This window comes from Equus caballus, chromosome 25, assembly GCF_041296265.1.
Source record: "Equus caballus isolate H_3958 breed thoroughbred chromosome 25, TB-T2T, whole genome shotgun sequence".
Lineage (NCBI taxonomy): Eukaryota > Metazoa > Chordata > Mammalia > Perissodactyla > Equidae > Equus > Equus caballus.
The window spans coordinates 8804420-8819143 of NC_091708.1; the positions used below are offsets into that span (position 1 = coordinate 8804420).

The 14724-nt window shown below is 47.0% G+C and overlaps 1 protein-coding gene across 43 annotated transcripts in view; it reads left to right on the forward strand.

Annotated features, from left to right (window-relative positions):
• The window catches only part of UNC13B (unc-13 homolog B), a 217569-nt gene that overhangs the window by 175191 nt on the left and 27654 nt on the right, over window positions 1-14724 (forward strand). For 29 of the 43 annotated variants that reach the window (XM_070250603.1, XM_070250596.1, XM_070250595.1 and 26 more), the window contains 8 exons: window positions 2938-2984; window positions 5677-5755; window positions 8011-8085; window positions 8592-8811; window positions 11248-11475; window positions 12109-12250; window positions 13938-14107; window positions 14553-14668. In XM_070250603.1, the coding sequence (XP_070106704.1) occupies window positions 2938-2984; window positions 5677-5755; window positions 8011-8085; window positions 8592-8811; window positions 11248-11475; window positions 12109-12250; window positions 13938-14107; window positions 14553-14668 (1077 nt within the window). Of the gene's footprint in view, window positions 1-612; window positions 636-2937; window positions 2985-5676; window positions 5756-8010; window positions 8086-8591; window positions 8812-11247; window positions 11476-12108; window positions 12251-13937; window positions 14108-14552; window positions 14669-14724 lie in introns of all 43 variants that reach the window. The other 14 variants (XR_011432368.1, XR_011432366.1, XR_011432365.1 and 11 more) reach the window with 1 other exon arrangement.

Sequence of the window (14724 nt, forward strand, 5' to 3'; positions counted from 1 at the left end):
TTCTCTTCTAGATCATGGTACTTCTGCTGGCCAGTGGCCGCTTGGTACATCCTGGTCCTGGCCTTAACTCCAGGCCTTAACCTGGCCTAACTTAATTTGGGCTCTGGGAAGCAAGCCAGTGCTTGCTAGGCAAACACATGGCCAAGCCTATGTTACAAAATGAAAAGGGCTCAGCCACCAGGCTTTTGGGATTTGAAGACTTATCCCAGATCTGGAGGGAGCTCATTTGGCTTCTAAGGAAGGAACTCACTCTCTGCTCAGCCAGCTTGGATAGCCTATTGGAGTGGCCCTTGGTAACAAAGCTAGTCTTGTGGCCCTGACTCTGCATGCAGGCCACTTTGGAAAGGGATAAAGAGTGACGGGAATCCCCCAGTGGACTTTGCCCTTTGGTTTGAGCAGCCACACCTGAGATTTCTAAGTTAAAAAGCAGGCGTCACCAAATCTAGGAGGTGAGGATTCTGGGAGCCGGGTCTGTGAACTGCCCAGTTGTTCAGAGGCTTTCTCCTCCTCCGTGTCCCTTGAGGTTTAGCTGGCATTTTCTTTGAGTTCCCCTTGTAGGACTGAATCTACTAACCTCTCTGCCCTTTTTTTCTGCTCTTTCTCTCATTGCAGAAGGAAAGCGAGGAGCCCTTCAGGTTGTGCCTCTGGCCTTTGGGTCTTTTTCATTGTCTGTTTTCTACCCCTCCCTGTTGAGCATGGTGTGTGTCTGTGTGCACGCACGCGGACGCATTATCTGTGCCTCTGAGCTTTTGGCTCATGCACTCATTTCAGTTGTTCCTGAAAGCAGTTTGTGTGCATGCTCCATGCTTGTGTTTGCTCCTGCAGACACCCTGGAGCATGGTGTGAGAATGCGTGTGCCGGCATGGTGCACATTCAGTGTAGCATGTGTGTGCTTATACTTGTACTCAGTTTGATTCCCCCAGACACTGATTGCCCTCCTCTTCTACTTTGCACAGTGTTTATCCCTTTTCTGTTTGTTGCTGCAGACTGGTATATGCTGTAAACTCTTGCTGAGCCCAGCATGCATACACACTTTGTATATGAGAACAGGAATTGCTGCAGGCATTTTGTTTCTCTTGCCTGGGGCCCTAAGTGTGCATGTGCTTTGTGCTTCTGAGCAGGCTTTCTGGCCTCTCTCTGAGCACAAGCTTCTGTAGACCTGTGATATGGTTCCCCCATGCCATGTGAATGCATAGTATACTAATGCTGTGTGCCTGCAAGCACTGGTTCCTGAAGACTGTGAGGGTTTGCTTTGCCTGTGATTTGGGCCCTGGTGAACACTGAATCCTCCTCCAAATGGGGGTGTGCAGGATCCATGCTCACCTTATGTTTCCCTCAGGCACAAGTTGTGTCTGAATGTCCCTGCTGTAGGTACTTTCTCTAGACCTCCTCTCACTCCCCCAGCATTCCTTCAGAGCCCTGTGTATGCATGCTCTATGCTGGGTCTGCAGACCCATTGTCCCCTCTGCACACTGGAAATGTGTATGATCTGAGCCTGTGCACCGTGGCTCCCAGAGACGTTTTGTGACTTTGTTTCCTTAAGCCCAGTGGTTTTGGCAAACATCTAATTCTAAGTAGGACATAATCTACTCAGTACAGTGACTCTTTCCAAAGGAAAGAGAAGTTTTGGTTGGTAGAATTTGGGGAGTTAGGGATGGGCTACCCCTCACAAACAACCTTAGGAGACGTGCTTTAACCACTTCCAGCTGCCTTTTGGGCCTGACCCTCCTTTTACCAGTATCATCCCCACAAAATTAGGGCAGGAGGCAGGTGAGGTGAAATGGAGTCATGAAGGGCTTTTGGCAGTAGGCAGATAGGCTTGATTAGAGCCCAGACAACCTGAGAAGGGTCTTAAATCCAGAGTCCATCTTGAGCCTACTACTAACCCCTGGTAATTCTTACCCACTTTTACGTCATCCATTGGCCTGTCCTACTTCTCCCTTTTCTACTCTGTCTTGCATCATTCTGTCTATAACTTCTCCCATTTTTAGCTTTCCCAAAACTTCACCTCCTGTCCAAAGCGAAAGAGCTTACTTCTGCCTCCTTGTTCTGGAGCTCATTTACTCCAGGATAATTAGCTGGAGCCCAGATCTTAGGAGGCAGGGAAGCTGTTCGGGGTGGAGGGGAACAAGGAGGGGCAGGAACCTCCAGACCTGCCAGCACTAGGTCTGTTGAGCCTAAACAGCATCTACCGTTTGTTCTCTGGAGAGCCCTCACAGCTTTGGAGCTCTCTCTGTACACTACTTGAAGGATTTACTTTGTGGTTTTTTTGTGCAGAAACGTTTTAAAAGTCTTTTCAAACTGTTCCTTCCTTGAATTATTTGGTGCCTCAATTTTAACCTTCTCATTATAGAGCTCATAAAATTCCCGAGAGTGATACCAAATGTCTGCCCTGGGTTCTCTTGTTATATAGAGCTTATCAAATGTAGAATGTACTCAGTGTCAGTGAGTTACGACTTGAAAAGTCAAATCACAAGATGAGATGGGAATCCAGAAAAACCAGGTCTGGCTCTGGGGCGGCCAGGGGAACTTAGGAACTTAGGAGTAGAGCTGCAAGAAGATCAGACTTGATGGGAAGTTGTCTTTTTGCTTTAGTAGCTTCTATACACCAGAGGTTGTGTGAGGGGGATGTAAGTTCTGGCAGCTCTCACACTCCCAGTGGACTTTAGCCCTGGGATCTCGGTGAGCTTGGCTTTATATCCTTCCTATTCACTGGGGAGAAGGGAGACAAAGTACCATACTGCTCATTTCAGCAGCCTGCTTGTTGCCCTGCCTGATCAGGGTATTGGCTTAGACATCAGGCTGGCTGTGTCACCACCTGGTATATGTGCCTGCAGTGCTTTGAGCTTCCTACTTTACTGCTCACTGCCTGACCAAAGAAAGATGGCAGTCTCCCATCTTGCCCTGGGTCTAACTTTTTTCTATCTCTTTTTAAAGATTCCGGATGATGGTGACTCTTCTTTACCCCAGTGGCTCCCAGAAGGGTAAGTGATTCCCTGCAGGGTTTCTGTGGATTTTATAGTCTCTCGTGCTTCTTTTAGCTTTCCCCATGGGAAGCAGGAGAAGCAGCTCCATGAGGTGGATCCTGGGGAAGGAGGAGGTTCTACTGTAGAGATTGGTTGGTTCTCTGAGGGCAGAGGAGAGAACTCTGCAGACTGATTCCTCAGAGGCAGAAGAGAGAGCTTTGCAGAGTGGTTCCTCTGGAGCAGGGGAGGGAGCTTTGGGGCTCCCTCATCCTTGCTTCTGGAAATTCTGATCCATTGCATTATAGCGGTAATGCACTCTTTAGGTAGAAGAAAGATGAAGCTAGAAAAGCATCTGCATTTGGAGACAGTTTCTTTTTATTCCATTGTTGATAGTGCAGCTGGTTAGATTACTCTCTGGGCTCCTTCCTGCTTCAGCTGTTGTGAGTCGCCTCCTTATTCCATTCCACTGAAGACATAAGTAGCATCCCTTATGAGCTCTGTGTGTTCTGTCTATATTTCTTTTCTGGGGGTTTCAGACCCATGTGATTGCACCAGAGAGTCGTTTTAAGCTGCTCAACTGCTGCCTGTAACTGACTGACTGTTATTAAGAGAGAAAGTTTAAGTGTCCCATCCCGTCCCCCATGTCTGTTCACCGCCTCCCCGCCACTCCATACACTGCAAGCTGTTTCTCAGGATTTTCCTTCTCTCTTGTCCCACAAAAGCCTTCTGATGTCAAAATTCTCAGGGACGGCCTTCTCTCCCTCATGACCAGAGAAGAAAAAAGATCAGATCATAAAGTTATTTACTGCATTTTTTTTTTTCTGAGGAAGATTAGCCCTGAGCTAACATCTGCTGCCATCCTCCTCTTTTTGCTGAGGAAGACTGGCCCTGAGCTAACATCCGTGCCCATCTTCCTCTACTTTATACGTGGGATGCCTACCACAGCATGGCTTGCCAAGCGGTGCCATGTCCGCACCTGGTATCTGAACCGGTGAACCCCGGGCCGCCAAAGCAGAACGTCTGAACTTAACTGCTGCCCACCGGGCCGGCCCCCACCTATTACATTTTTATGTGCTTCTTTTCCTTGTAGTTTGTCTTTTTTAAATCAAGAGTTAATCATGTGAATGAGCTGCCCATTCCTCTTTGGTCGAAAGCTTATTTATATTGCAAAGAAACTTCTTGGTGTAAGTGGTACATATTACAGTTTTTAGAGTTAGCTACAAATTTGCGGCACTAGTTGCTGCTTCAACAGCCCTTCTTCAGGGCTTTAGCTTTTTCCTTCTAAAATTGTAACATATATACATGCCAATTGAAGATATCCAAGCTATTTTTAAATGGAGCCAAGCAGTGATTTTCTAAATGCCTCCCTGTTGTCGTCTTTCCTTTCCTTCAGCATAGTCCATGGAAACTGTCACAAGGTTAGAACTCCCCTAGGTGTGGTAGTCTCTTTGAAAACACAGTTTACTGCCTGTGCTCAGGAAGCAAGTTTACTAGAAATCAATGTATCAGGTTGCCTGTTCCAACTCCTGGCCTTGGCTCAATTTGTGACTCCATTCTTTGCTGTGTAGTTGGCAGTACCTGCTTATTCTTCTGCTACATTTCTCTTTCAGACTGGTTGTGGTGTACAACCCAGCCACCTCAGCTTCCGCACCTCATTGCTCTTATTGAAACCAAGTAGATGAGTTCTTTTCATTGAGGCTCAGAATGACAGCTTCTAAAGGGTCAGAGAGATTTTTGTGCTTCGTCCCCCTCCCTTATAGAAGCAACACCAAGACCCAAAGAGAGGAAGGAATTGTGGCGGAGGACATGTAGGGAGTTAGTAGAAGAGCTGGGGATAAAATGCAGATATCTCAAAATGAGAATGGTGTTCCTTTTGGGACAGTCTCTCTATTTTTGTTGCATATTGTTGTGGCAGAAAGGCAAAGAACAACAAAATTAATAAGCATAGAAAAGATATAAAAGTTTTAGAAACCTCCAGTTGCTCCAGCTATAATTTTTTCCTGGTTCTTAATTGATTTGTCCATAGGACTAGGCCAGACTCTGAGCCCTTTTACTGTTTCTTTCCTAAATGGTCTTTTTCTCTCCTAAATGGTCTTTTGTGAGTCTCTCATCCCATCTCCTCTGCCTCCACTTGATTATGTGGGCACCTCTTTCCATGGAGACCCTTTTGCTCCAGGAGGCTTGGATAGACAGGACTGGTGACTCTTTTACTCCAGATGGAGAAAGTCTGTTAGCATGTCATTGTTTGGCATTCTTGCTCACCTAGGCAGCAGCTCTTCTGTACAGCCATCCCTGTGGTCTCTGTTCCAGCTCAGGCTGGGAAAGACTTAACTTTGGGGAGCAGTGTCTTTGGCCTGAGTGTGAGGAAAAGCCCTCTTAACCACCAGTTCCTACCTTGCCTTATGGAACACAAGGACTTTCAAATAAATGGGTGCCTTGAACTGTTACTGTGGGATAACAGAGCTCTCAGTCCTTGGCTAAAACCGTAGAAGGAGATACTGAGGGGCACTCTGAGAGCAGATGCCATTGCTCATCATCCCATGGCTTTATTTCCCTCACTTTCTGTCTTCCTTACCTCTCTCAAAGGCACGTGGTAGAGGTCAGTTCATCTTCCTCTTGGGGAGAAGGTGAGCAAGGAGAATAGAATACTGAACCTGCCAGTAACTCAAGGCAGGACTGAAGGTCCTGTCATATTTTCTTCTCTCCTCAGGCCAGCTGGAGGGCTTTATGGCATTGACAGCATGCCAGATCTACGCAGAAAGAAGCCACTGCCACTTGTCAGTGATTTGGTGAGTAAGACTGTAGTGCAGGCTTAGGCTGTAGCCCTGGGATATCCCCCATTGGGCCTTGGCAAGCTATCAGGACTGGTAGTGGTCTATTTAGTGTGATAAGTATTGGTCTGAAGATCAATCATTTAAAGCCTTGCTGAGACTTAATAATGGCTTTAGTGGGACCTTGTTCTACCTCTCTTCCTCATCAGAGACCCAGGTTCTTTATTAGCTCAGGCTCCTACCTGAAATGTTATAGCTCGCACCCTCAAAGCTGAGCACTCAGGTGACACTCTCCTCTCAAGACGTAGGCTTTCTAGAATATCTCTGTGCCCCTAGTCCTTAACTCAGTATCTGGTGCAAAGAGAGATAATGATAAAAATTTCTGGAATTGAATTGAAATATGAAATAGGCTTAGGAATTAAAGCTGATCTCAGGATCTCCAGGTGACCAGAAGCTCCCCCCGCCCTGCCAGTCTTCCTCTGTTTTATGTGGGATGCCTCCAGAGAGTGGCTTGATGAGTGGTGCTAGATCTGTACCTGGGATCCAAACCTGCGAACCCTGGGCCACTGAAGCAGAGCATGCGAACTTAACCACTATGCTACTGGGCTGACCCCCAGAAGCTCCCATTTTGGGTCATACTTCCAGAGGCAGGGTCAGCTCAGGGAATTTTCCATAGCCTAGTGGGAAGTAGGGGTGGAGTGGGGCTCAGGCTGTCCCAGAGTTCCAGAGCTGTAAAGCTAGGTGTTCGGTAAGACTGGAATCCTTTTTCTTATTACCATTTTCTACTCCTGTTTTCTTATTTTTTTATCTCTATTCTGTCTACCCTGTTTTTTCTATCTACCCCTCTTCGCATTTCTCCTCCATTCTCTGCTCTCTTTTTTCCCACCAGTTTCTCCCTCCTTAGTTGGTTGAATGGAACTATCGTCTGCCCTTTTTTCTTAATCATTTCTTTCTTTCCTACTATTTGTGAATCTTCTCCTTTCTCTTTTTCCTCCTTTTTAATGCACCTCTTCTTCTACCAACTCTTCATCAAGCTTGTTGGATGAAGATAAATCATGATGTCATCTCTTCTTTATGACCTTCTTTCATTGTCTCCCATCTCCTCTTTCTTTTCTTCCTCCTTTTTCTCTTCCTCTACTTCCTCTTACTCTCTATCTCCTTTTTGCTTAACTGATTGGATAGCAGTGTCTTATTCATTTCTTGTGTCCCCTCCTCTGGTCTTTTAACCATGCCTATATTTCACTTTATGACATAACTCTTCTTAGAGTAGAAACTCTAGGCCTTTGGCCCTGGCCAGCTGTCTGGGTTGAAGACAGTTTTCAGTGGATAGAGGCAGAGGGTGTTGGGATGTGTTCCCTACATTGGACTATAGGGAAGAACCTCTCAGTTGCCTCTGAAAGTTTTTTCATGCCCTTGGGGGGGATTTAACATAATGTTGTTCCTTTCTCTGCTCTCCTCCGCACAGGCTATGGTAAGTGTCTCCAGAGTCCCTTATCATCCTATATAAGAGCCCACATCTCAAGCCACCTGGGCCCCTTCCAACTATTCCTCCAGCTTAGGCTGATATTATAACTTCTGTCTGCTCAACGTCCACTGCCTTAGGGAAACCATGTGCCTCTCCAGGGCCTGCCCCTAAGGCTTGTACTTGGCAGATACGTATACGAGGGGCCCTTTTACACAAGAGCCTGACTAACAGGGCAGCCCTAGCTCTCAGACTTAACCTCCTCCCCTGCTTGATTTGGCTGAGGCTACATTGCCCCTTTCGCTTACCGAGTGCCCTGCTCATCTGGGCTGTTGGCCTCTACAGCCACCTGGGATTGTGTAGGCATGGGGTGGTACTACCAGGGGTTAGAGAATAACATGGAATTGTTCTTAGGGATGGTTCTTGAATCTGACTCTGACAGAATTGTGTGTTTATTCTATTCTTAATGACCTATTTTCTACTATAATTCTAAAGTTTTATTTTCCTTTGTTTTCCTGTAAACAAGGGGGAGAATACCTAAAAATATGAAAGAAAGAGAAACTCTTTGGGTGATAGGTACCCTGAGAGAAGTGCTGTTCTAACATTGTTAGAATAGTCCCCTGAAGGCTTTGGGTTATGGATCTTAACCTGGGATGCTTGTTACCTATTACCCATGGGCAGTCCCTGTGAATGATGGTAAAAATAGAAGGTAGTAAGTTATAGGCAAGTTTCTTTGGTCACTGAATCTCCTTCCGAGGACTTTGCCAGCCCTTGACAATAGCCAGGGCTGACAGCAGGTCTTCTCTCACAGTCACTGGTCCAGTCCCGGAAGGCAGGGATTACTTCTGCAATGGCTACACGCACCTCTCTCAAGGATGAAGAGCTGGTAAGTGACCCATGGTCTTTCATGAGTCTGCTGGCCTAGAGACTGGCGATCATCTCTGTAGCCGTACTAATTGGGAATTCAAGAGTGTTGGTCACATGTCATTAATGAAACAGATAGATAGCATTGGGTCTCAGTTTCACACTGGGAGAGGCAAGGGTTCAGATCAGGGATAAGCCGCAGTCTTATGTTGAAGTATATGACCACTGAACTCAGGTGGCCTAGTGAACTTTATGGTGGGCCTAGTACCCTTGGTTTCCCTAGAAAGCTTGACTGCTGGGATAAGACTCAGACCCGGCTTTCAGGTCAGACTTACCTTGGACGACCAGGAACACAATGTTGGGGGCTTGTTTCTGCCATGCTGGGCTGTGGGTGGGGCCAGGATAGAGCACTTTCTCCATTACCAGAGGAGAAACCAGGATCTTGATTCCCCTGCAAGGGTTTCAGTTCTGGTATCTCCCCACAGAGACATAAAGTTGCTGGTGGGTGATGGGGTGTATGTCTTTCAGAAATCCCATGTGTATAAGAAAACCCTGCAAGCCTTAATCTACCCCATCTCGTGTACTACACCTCACAACTTTGAGGTCTGGACAGCCACTACTCCGACCTACTGCTATGAGTGTGAAGGCCTGCTCTGGGGCATCGCCCGGCAGGGCATGCGCTGCAGCGAGTGTGGAGTCAAGTGCCATGAGAAGTGCCAGGACCTGCTCAATGCTGACTGCCTGCAGCGTGAGTGTCCCTGCGGGCTGAGGGGTGGAGAGCAGGGGCAGCAGGGCCTCTCCAAAATACTGTAGCAGCAAAGAGCTAGGATGGCTGCACTGTCATTTCTCTAGTCTACCTGATTCTGAAGTTCTTTCCTTTTCAGAGAACGTAGGGTCCTGAGTCCAGGGGCATTGCTTTTCTAAATAACAGGTCTTACAGCACTCTCTTAAGCACCTTTAGGAAAAATTCTTTGAGTTTTCTGTGACCCTATGGTGGAACTAGAATCTCTTCCAGGATTCAGATGATCCCAGAGGCTGTGCTTAAGTAGTATACACACCACAGTGTTGCCGAAATAACTAGAGCATGTGTAATTGAGGATCGAAACTAATGAGAAGAGAGAGAGTTCTGTGAGGTTCCAGGCCTCACAGAGGAACCTCCTGAGGTCTAGACCCTAGGACCCAGGGAAGGCAGCATTTATTCCTTGCTTGTAGATGCAGCTTTTAGACAACAGTGCCAGGAACAGTTTCAAATAGATCAGGCAGAGGTCCTGGAGAAGAATGTACCAGGCTCCCAAGGCCCTCACTAAATACGTGATTTATGCTGCCATCACAGAGTGGGGAGTGTAGAAGCAGGAAGAGTAACAAGTTTCTGTTAAAGGAGGTGGTAGCACTCCAAATTCTTGTCTCTTTGCTCTGCTCCTTCTGGGCTTGCATCACTGTGGATGGACCCCAGGAGGAACAGGGGTGGGGGATGTGGGAAAGTATTTTCTCACCCTTCCAGTTCTCCCAGGTGTTACTCAGAGCCAAGCCATAGCAATGAAAGCTTCAAGGATTGTGTAGGAGAAAGGAAGGTCACCTTTAGACTCGCTAGCACTTCATTATCCCAAGGAAAAACACTGTGACATAAAAGGGGCCCAGGGAGAGGCCTCGAGGAATTGTTCACTTAAAATGTCCTTTGAAGAGCCCTAGATTTGTGCCACCGACATGGCGACAGTGGACATGAAGAGACAAGTAAAACAAAGTCAGTGGAAGAGATGGGGCTCTGAGAAGACATCCTGAAGCCAAATGCCTGTGATGACTTTGCCCAAACCCATCATGAGGGACCGAGAAGCACAGGTGCCAGCAGGCCCTTGCTTTAATTGCTGAGAACTAGCAGCCGGGCTGGCTGCATAGGCTGCTTGCTAGAAACTTCTGAAATGCTCTCTGTAGCAGGGGTGTTAATTTTCTCCTCAAGGGCATTTCAGAAGTCCCAGTCCAAGGAAAAAGTCACATTGCGTGAGATATGCTAAATGGTAAGAGTAGGATGCAGCTCAGGTCATTTTTCATTTATCAGAAAATATTCTCTGCCTAAGGCTCTGTGAAGCACAGAGTAGAATGAAATGCCCTTCTGTGGGCCTGCCTGGACAGAAAAATTGCTTGCCATCCTCCCAGGGTTAGGATACAGATGTTGGCCTTTATTTTTTGGTCCAGGTTTTGTAGTAAAGGCCTAAGCCTTTGGAGACTAGAGAGAGGTAAGAAGCAGTCCACAAGACCAGTAAAGGAAAGATGGGCCCATTCCTGAGAAACTTGGTAGGTGAAATCACCAGAGGAGTCTGTTCTCTGCCTTAATCCTTAGGGCAGCAGGAAAAGGCTGTGGGCCTCTGAAATGAACTGGTTGGGGTTACAGCTGGTGAGGATGGCCCTTGCCAGGATAATGATGATGATAGTGGTAACAATAATAGTGACCATTTACTGAGTAACTGCTAGGTACCAGGCACTGGGCTAGATGCTTTATATATGCTAATATAGTGCTTTTTTCAACTCTGAGAGATGAGTGCCATTTTCTTCTCTTAGAAGTAACTGGTTTACCCAGCTAGAAATGGTGGAGTCAGGATTTGAACCCAATTCTGTCTGAAACCAAAAGCCATATCTTTCTCACCATACCACACTATTTTCTGAGATTAAAGGCACTGGAGCCATGGGGCAGAACCCAACTGTGTACCGTGACAAATTCTGGGATCTGTATCATGGCTTGGAAGTTGGATGAGATTGGTGGAGTTGTCATGCCCACCCACCACCCCTCACTGATAACTGAGATACCCATCGGGAATATTTTGGCCTTAGACTTGAAGGATATCTCTCAGACACCATCTGGATGGAAGAAAGACAAAGCGAACTGCAGACTGAGCTACATTTTTTGTTTGTTTCTTTTTTGATGGGAAAATTCAACATATATCTAAGTAGAATAGTATAATACCCATAGCAATTACCAAGTTTTTGGTGCCCATTGAGTTGTGTTTGAACTCCACTTGCCAGACATTGAACTCCAGCAGGCCCCATAGTGATTAGCTTTTCCCAAAGATATCCCAGTCTTCCTAAGCTTCTTCCACTGCTCAGTGCCCTCTCCCAGGCCCCAGTCCCCAACCTGACCCTCTGGTAGGTAGCCTGTTGGTTACCCTACTTTCTGTCTTTGGCCATCCTTCAGGAGCTGCAGAAAAGAGCTCTAAACATGGAGCTGAGGACCGGACCCAGAACATTATCATGGCCATGAAGGACCGCATGAAGATCCGAGAGCGGAATAAGCCGGAGATCTTTGAAGTTATCCGGGATGTCTTCACCGTGAGCAAAGTTGCCCATGTGCAGCAGATGAAAACAGTGAAGCAGAGTGTGCTGGATGGCACCTCCAAATGGTCAGCCAAGATTACCATCACTGGTGAGCATGTCAAAGTTTGAGGGGACAAGAACTTGGCCTAGGCTGTGAGAAGGAGCCTGGGGAGGAAGCATCCTGAGTGTGAGGGAGCAGGGGGCTGGGGAGAAAGAAGACAGAACTGAGGGGAAGAGGGAGGGCCTCATCACTCCTTGTCTCCTAGACCGTGGTGCCAGGGGGTACTGGGAGAGGCAAGACTAGCACTTGCGAACAATGTGAATGATCACAGAAGGATTTGGTAACACTCTGATATTATAGACTTGGGTAACAGTCTGATATTCAGGAGCTGGGGGTGGGGGAAAGGGGATGGTAGGAAATCAGGAAATAGTTAACCAGTGGTTTACTAACTGGGTGGGTGTGGCTGAAGTGCGCATGTATCAGAGGCAGTAAGGACCAGTGTAGGGGTAACTGGTCTATTAGGGCTCTGGTGGGGTGGTGTGATTCTTGGGCTAGACCTTGAGGGAAAGGCCGGTGGCCCAGGACTAAGGATAAATGTGGAAGAGTAAGAAAATTAGAGTTCCTCTGCAAGGAGCAGATGGAGGGTGCTCTGAGATGGAGAACATATGAGTCATGCTATGGAGAACTTCTGACTTCTGGAGCGTACTCTGAAGCCTCCTCCTCTATGTATTTGGGTTGCAGTGGTTTGTGCCCAGGGCCTACAAGCCAAGGACAAGACAGGATCCAGTGACCCTTATGTGACTGTGCAAGTAGGCAAAACCAAGAAGCGTACCAAGACGATTTTTGGGAACCTGAATCCTGTTTGGGAGGAGAAGTTCCATTTGTAAGTCGCAAAGAGCTTTGTCTTACCTGGGACTGTGTGTATTTTGGGAGCTGCATTAAATTCTGTTATTCTGGGCTTAGACTCTAAGAGGGATGGGCCAGAGGCACTGGAGAAAACCCGTTTCTCACATGCTTCAATTGAGCAGCAGCCATTCTTTCTCTGGGTTTCTTCTCATGGACTATTGGATCAGGGTTACTTTGCCTAGTCCCTGTTATAACTAGTGCTATTCAGGGGGCCCCTGGGCATTCCATACTGCTTTTTCTAGTGCTGTAAAGATTTTACTCCTGCTCAGTGACAGAACTAGGGACTGACCACCTTATTGTGTACCTGCCATCCTGCCTAGGAAGGGTTAGGCTCTTCTGGGGAGTCGGGAAGGAATGTCCTTGTCCTACACCTGGGTAATTCTGACTCAAAGATAGAAATCTGGGGTCTGGAGAAGTTTCCATTTCCTTTAAAGGGCTCTGCTTTTCTTTCTTCCTCAGCTTCCACCTCCACTCCTTTTTCCATTATCTCACGTCCTTACAGACTATTTCATAAAATAGTAAGGGATGGTTGTTGAAAAATGGCAAACTCTAGCCTAGGACTTGGACTAATGTCTGGAGAATCCAGATGCTTTGTCACCCTTAAGGCCTAGGACTGGGACTTTGAGTCTGAATCAGCTAAGTAGGCTGGCTCCTTCTCTTGGCTCCTTGGAGAACTCATGCGGAAAGGAAGTGGGGCTGGTAAAATAAGTTTCCAGTCCAGAAGCAACAGTTATTAGGGGGAGCACCTGTTTTTTTGACAATCTGAGTGGTTCCTGCTTGAATCCTTTTTATGATTCATTCTAAATGAATTGGCTCTGTAGTTAATTTTGCCCACTTTTATCCATTTAATAAACCATTCATTAAGGCCCTGTTTTGTGTAAGACACTGTACATGATATTGTGTATCTAAAAATGTGTAAGCCAATCCTTAGCCTCAAGAAACTCATTGTTGATCTATTATCTTATAGACGAGTAGTTATACTGTAATATTTTAATGGAATGTGCAAAGATATTATGAAACACAGGGAAAGGAGCAGTAAATTCTGTTGAGTACAACGTTTGGGTGAGGCAGCAAGACCAGAAAGCAACTGCTGCGGAAGGAGAGCATGAGGAGGGGACCTGGGAAAACTCCCTCCTCTAAAGCAAACACCATAGAGGAAATGACACTTGACATGGAAGTAAAGAATGACAGAAGTTCCCAGCGTGTACTTGGGTAGATGAGGGAGCTGAATCGAAAGCTAAGCAGATACGACCAGATGGATATGCCATGAACATTAGCACTTGTACCGACTCTGGGGAGGGAGCTAGCAGTTGCTTCCTAGGGCTCTGTGATATCTGTCCAGCTGTTTTCCTCTTGGTGTTGCTGATAGAGCTAGCTGCACAGGAAATCAGAATTTTCCCTAATTGCTCTTTTCCCCTCCCCTTTTTTTGTCCCAAGGCACTAGGAACTGGATATGTATGTACAGCTGCCCAGGCTGAGGAATGAAGAGCCATTTGGTGGGATAGCTTGACTCACTTGGAACTCCCTTTCCACTGTTCTCTGACTCCTCCTCTTCCTCTGCAGAGGCTCAAGTGCAGTTGATGGAGCTTTGGGATGGAATTGGAAATAATAGGAGTGGGGCTGCTGGTTCCTTCGCTAACAGAGCTTGCCTAATTCTTTTGTAGTGAGTGCCACAACTCTTCTGACCGCATTAAGGTACGTGTGTGGGATGAGGATGATGACATCAAATCAAGAGTAAAGCAGCGGCTAAAGCGAGAGTCTGATGATTTCCTCGGCCAAACTATCATCGAGGTTCGGACACTAAGTGGCGAAATGGATGTCTGGTACAACTTGGGTAAGGAAACAGGACCAGAGAAAGTTGCTGGAGAGGGAGAGTGTGAATGGGGGAAAATCCTGTCTACCAAAACCACCACTCAATCTCTAGAGCACACCTCTATACAGGGCCTGCCTTACCTGCAGGGAACTGACCTTGGCTAGAGGTGGGGGACAGAGAAGTGCAGGTGGCTGGAACTCACTCTGGCTGGACATTCTCTAGATTTCAGAAGGCCCTTTAATCTTTGTACCCATACCTATTAGCCCCCTACTCTCCTAATGGAATAGGAGAATTCGTATTGGGAATATTTGGGGTATTTGTGGACTGTGTGGTCACTGGAGTGAGTTTACCCTGTTAGTTGAACCCTTGGGTCAGTGCCTCCTTTTCTTTGTTAAGCCAGGATGGGCGCTGTCTATACTGTCTGTTGTTGCATTGGTGTCAATCTCCAGTCTTCTTTCCTTCCTAGAGAAGAGGACAGACAAATCAGCCGTCTCAGGGGCTATCCGACTCCAAATCAGCGTGGAGATCAAGGGGGAAGAGAAAGTAGCCCCGTATCATGTGCAGTATACGTGTCTCCATGAGGTGAGCCAGCCCTTGGTATATGGGGTCCCAGAAAGCAGTGCTGGGAGGGGCCTTTG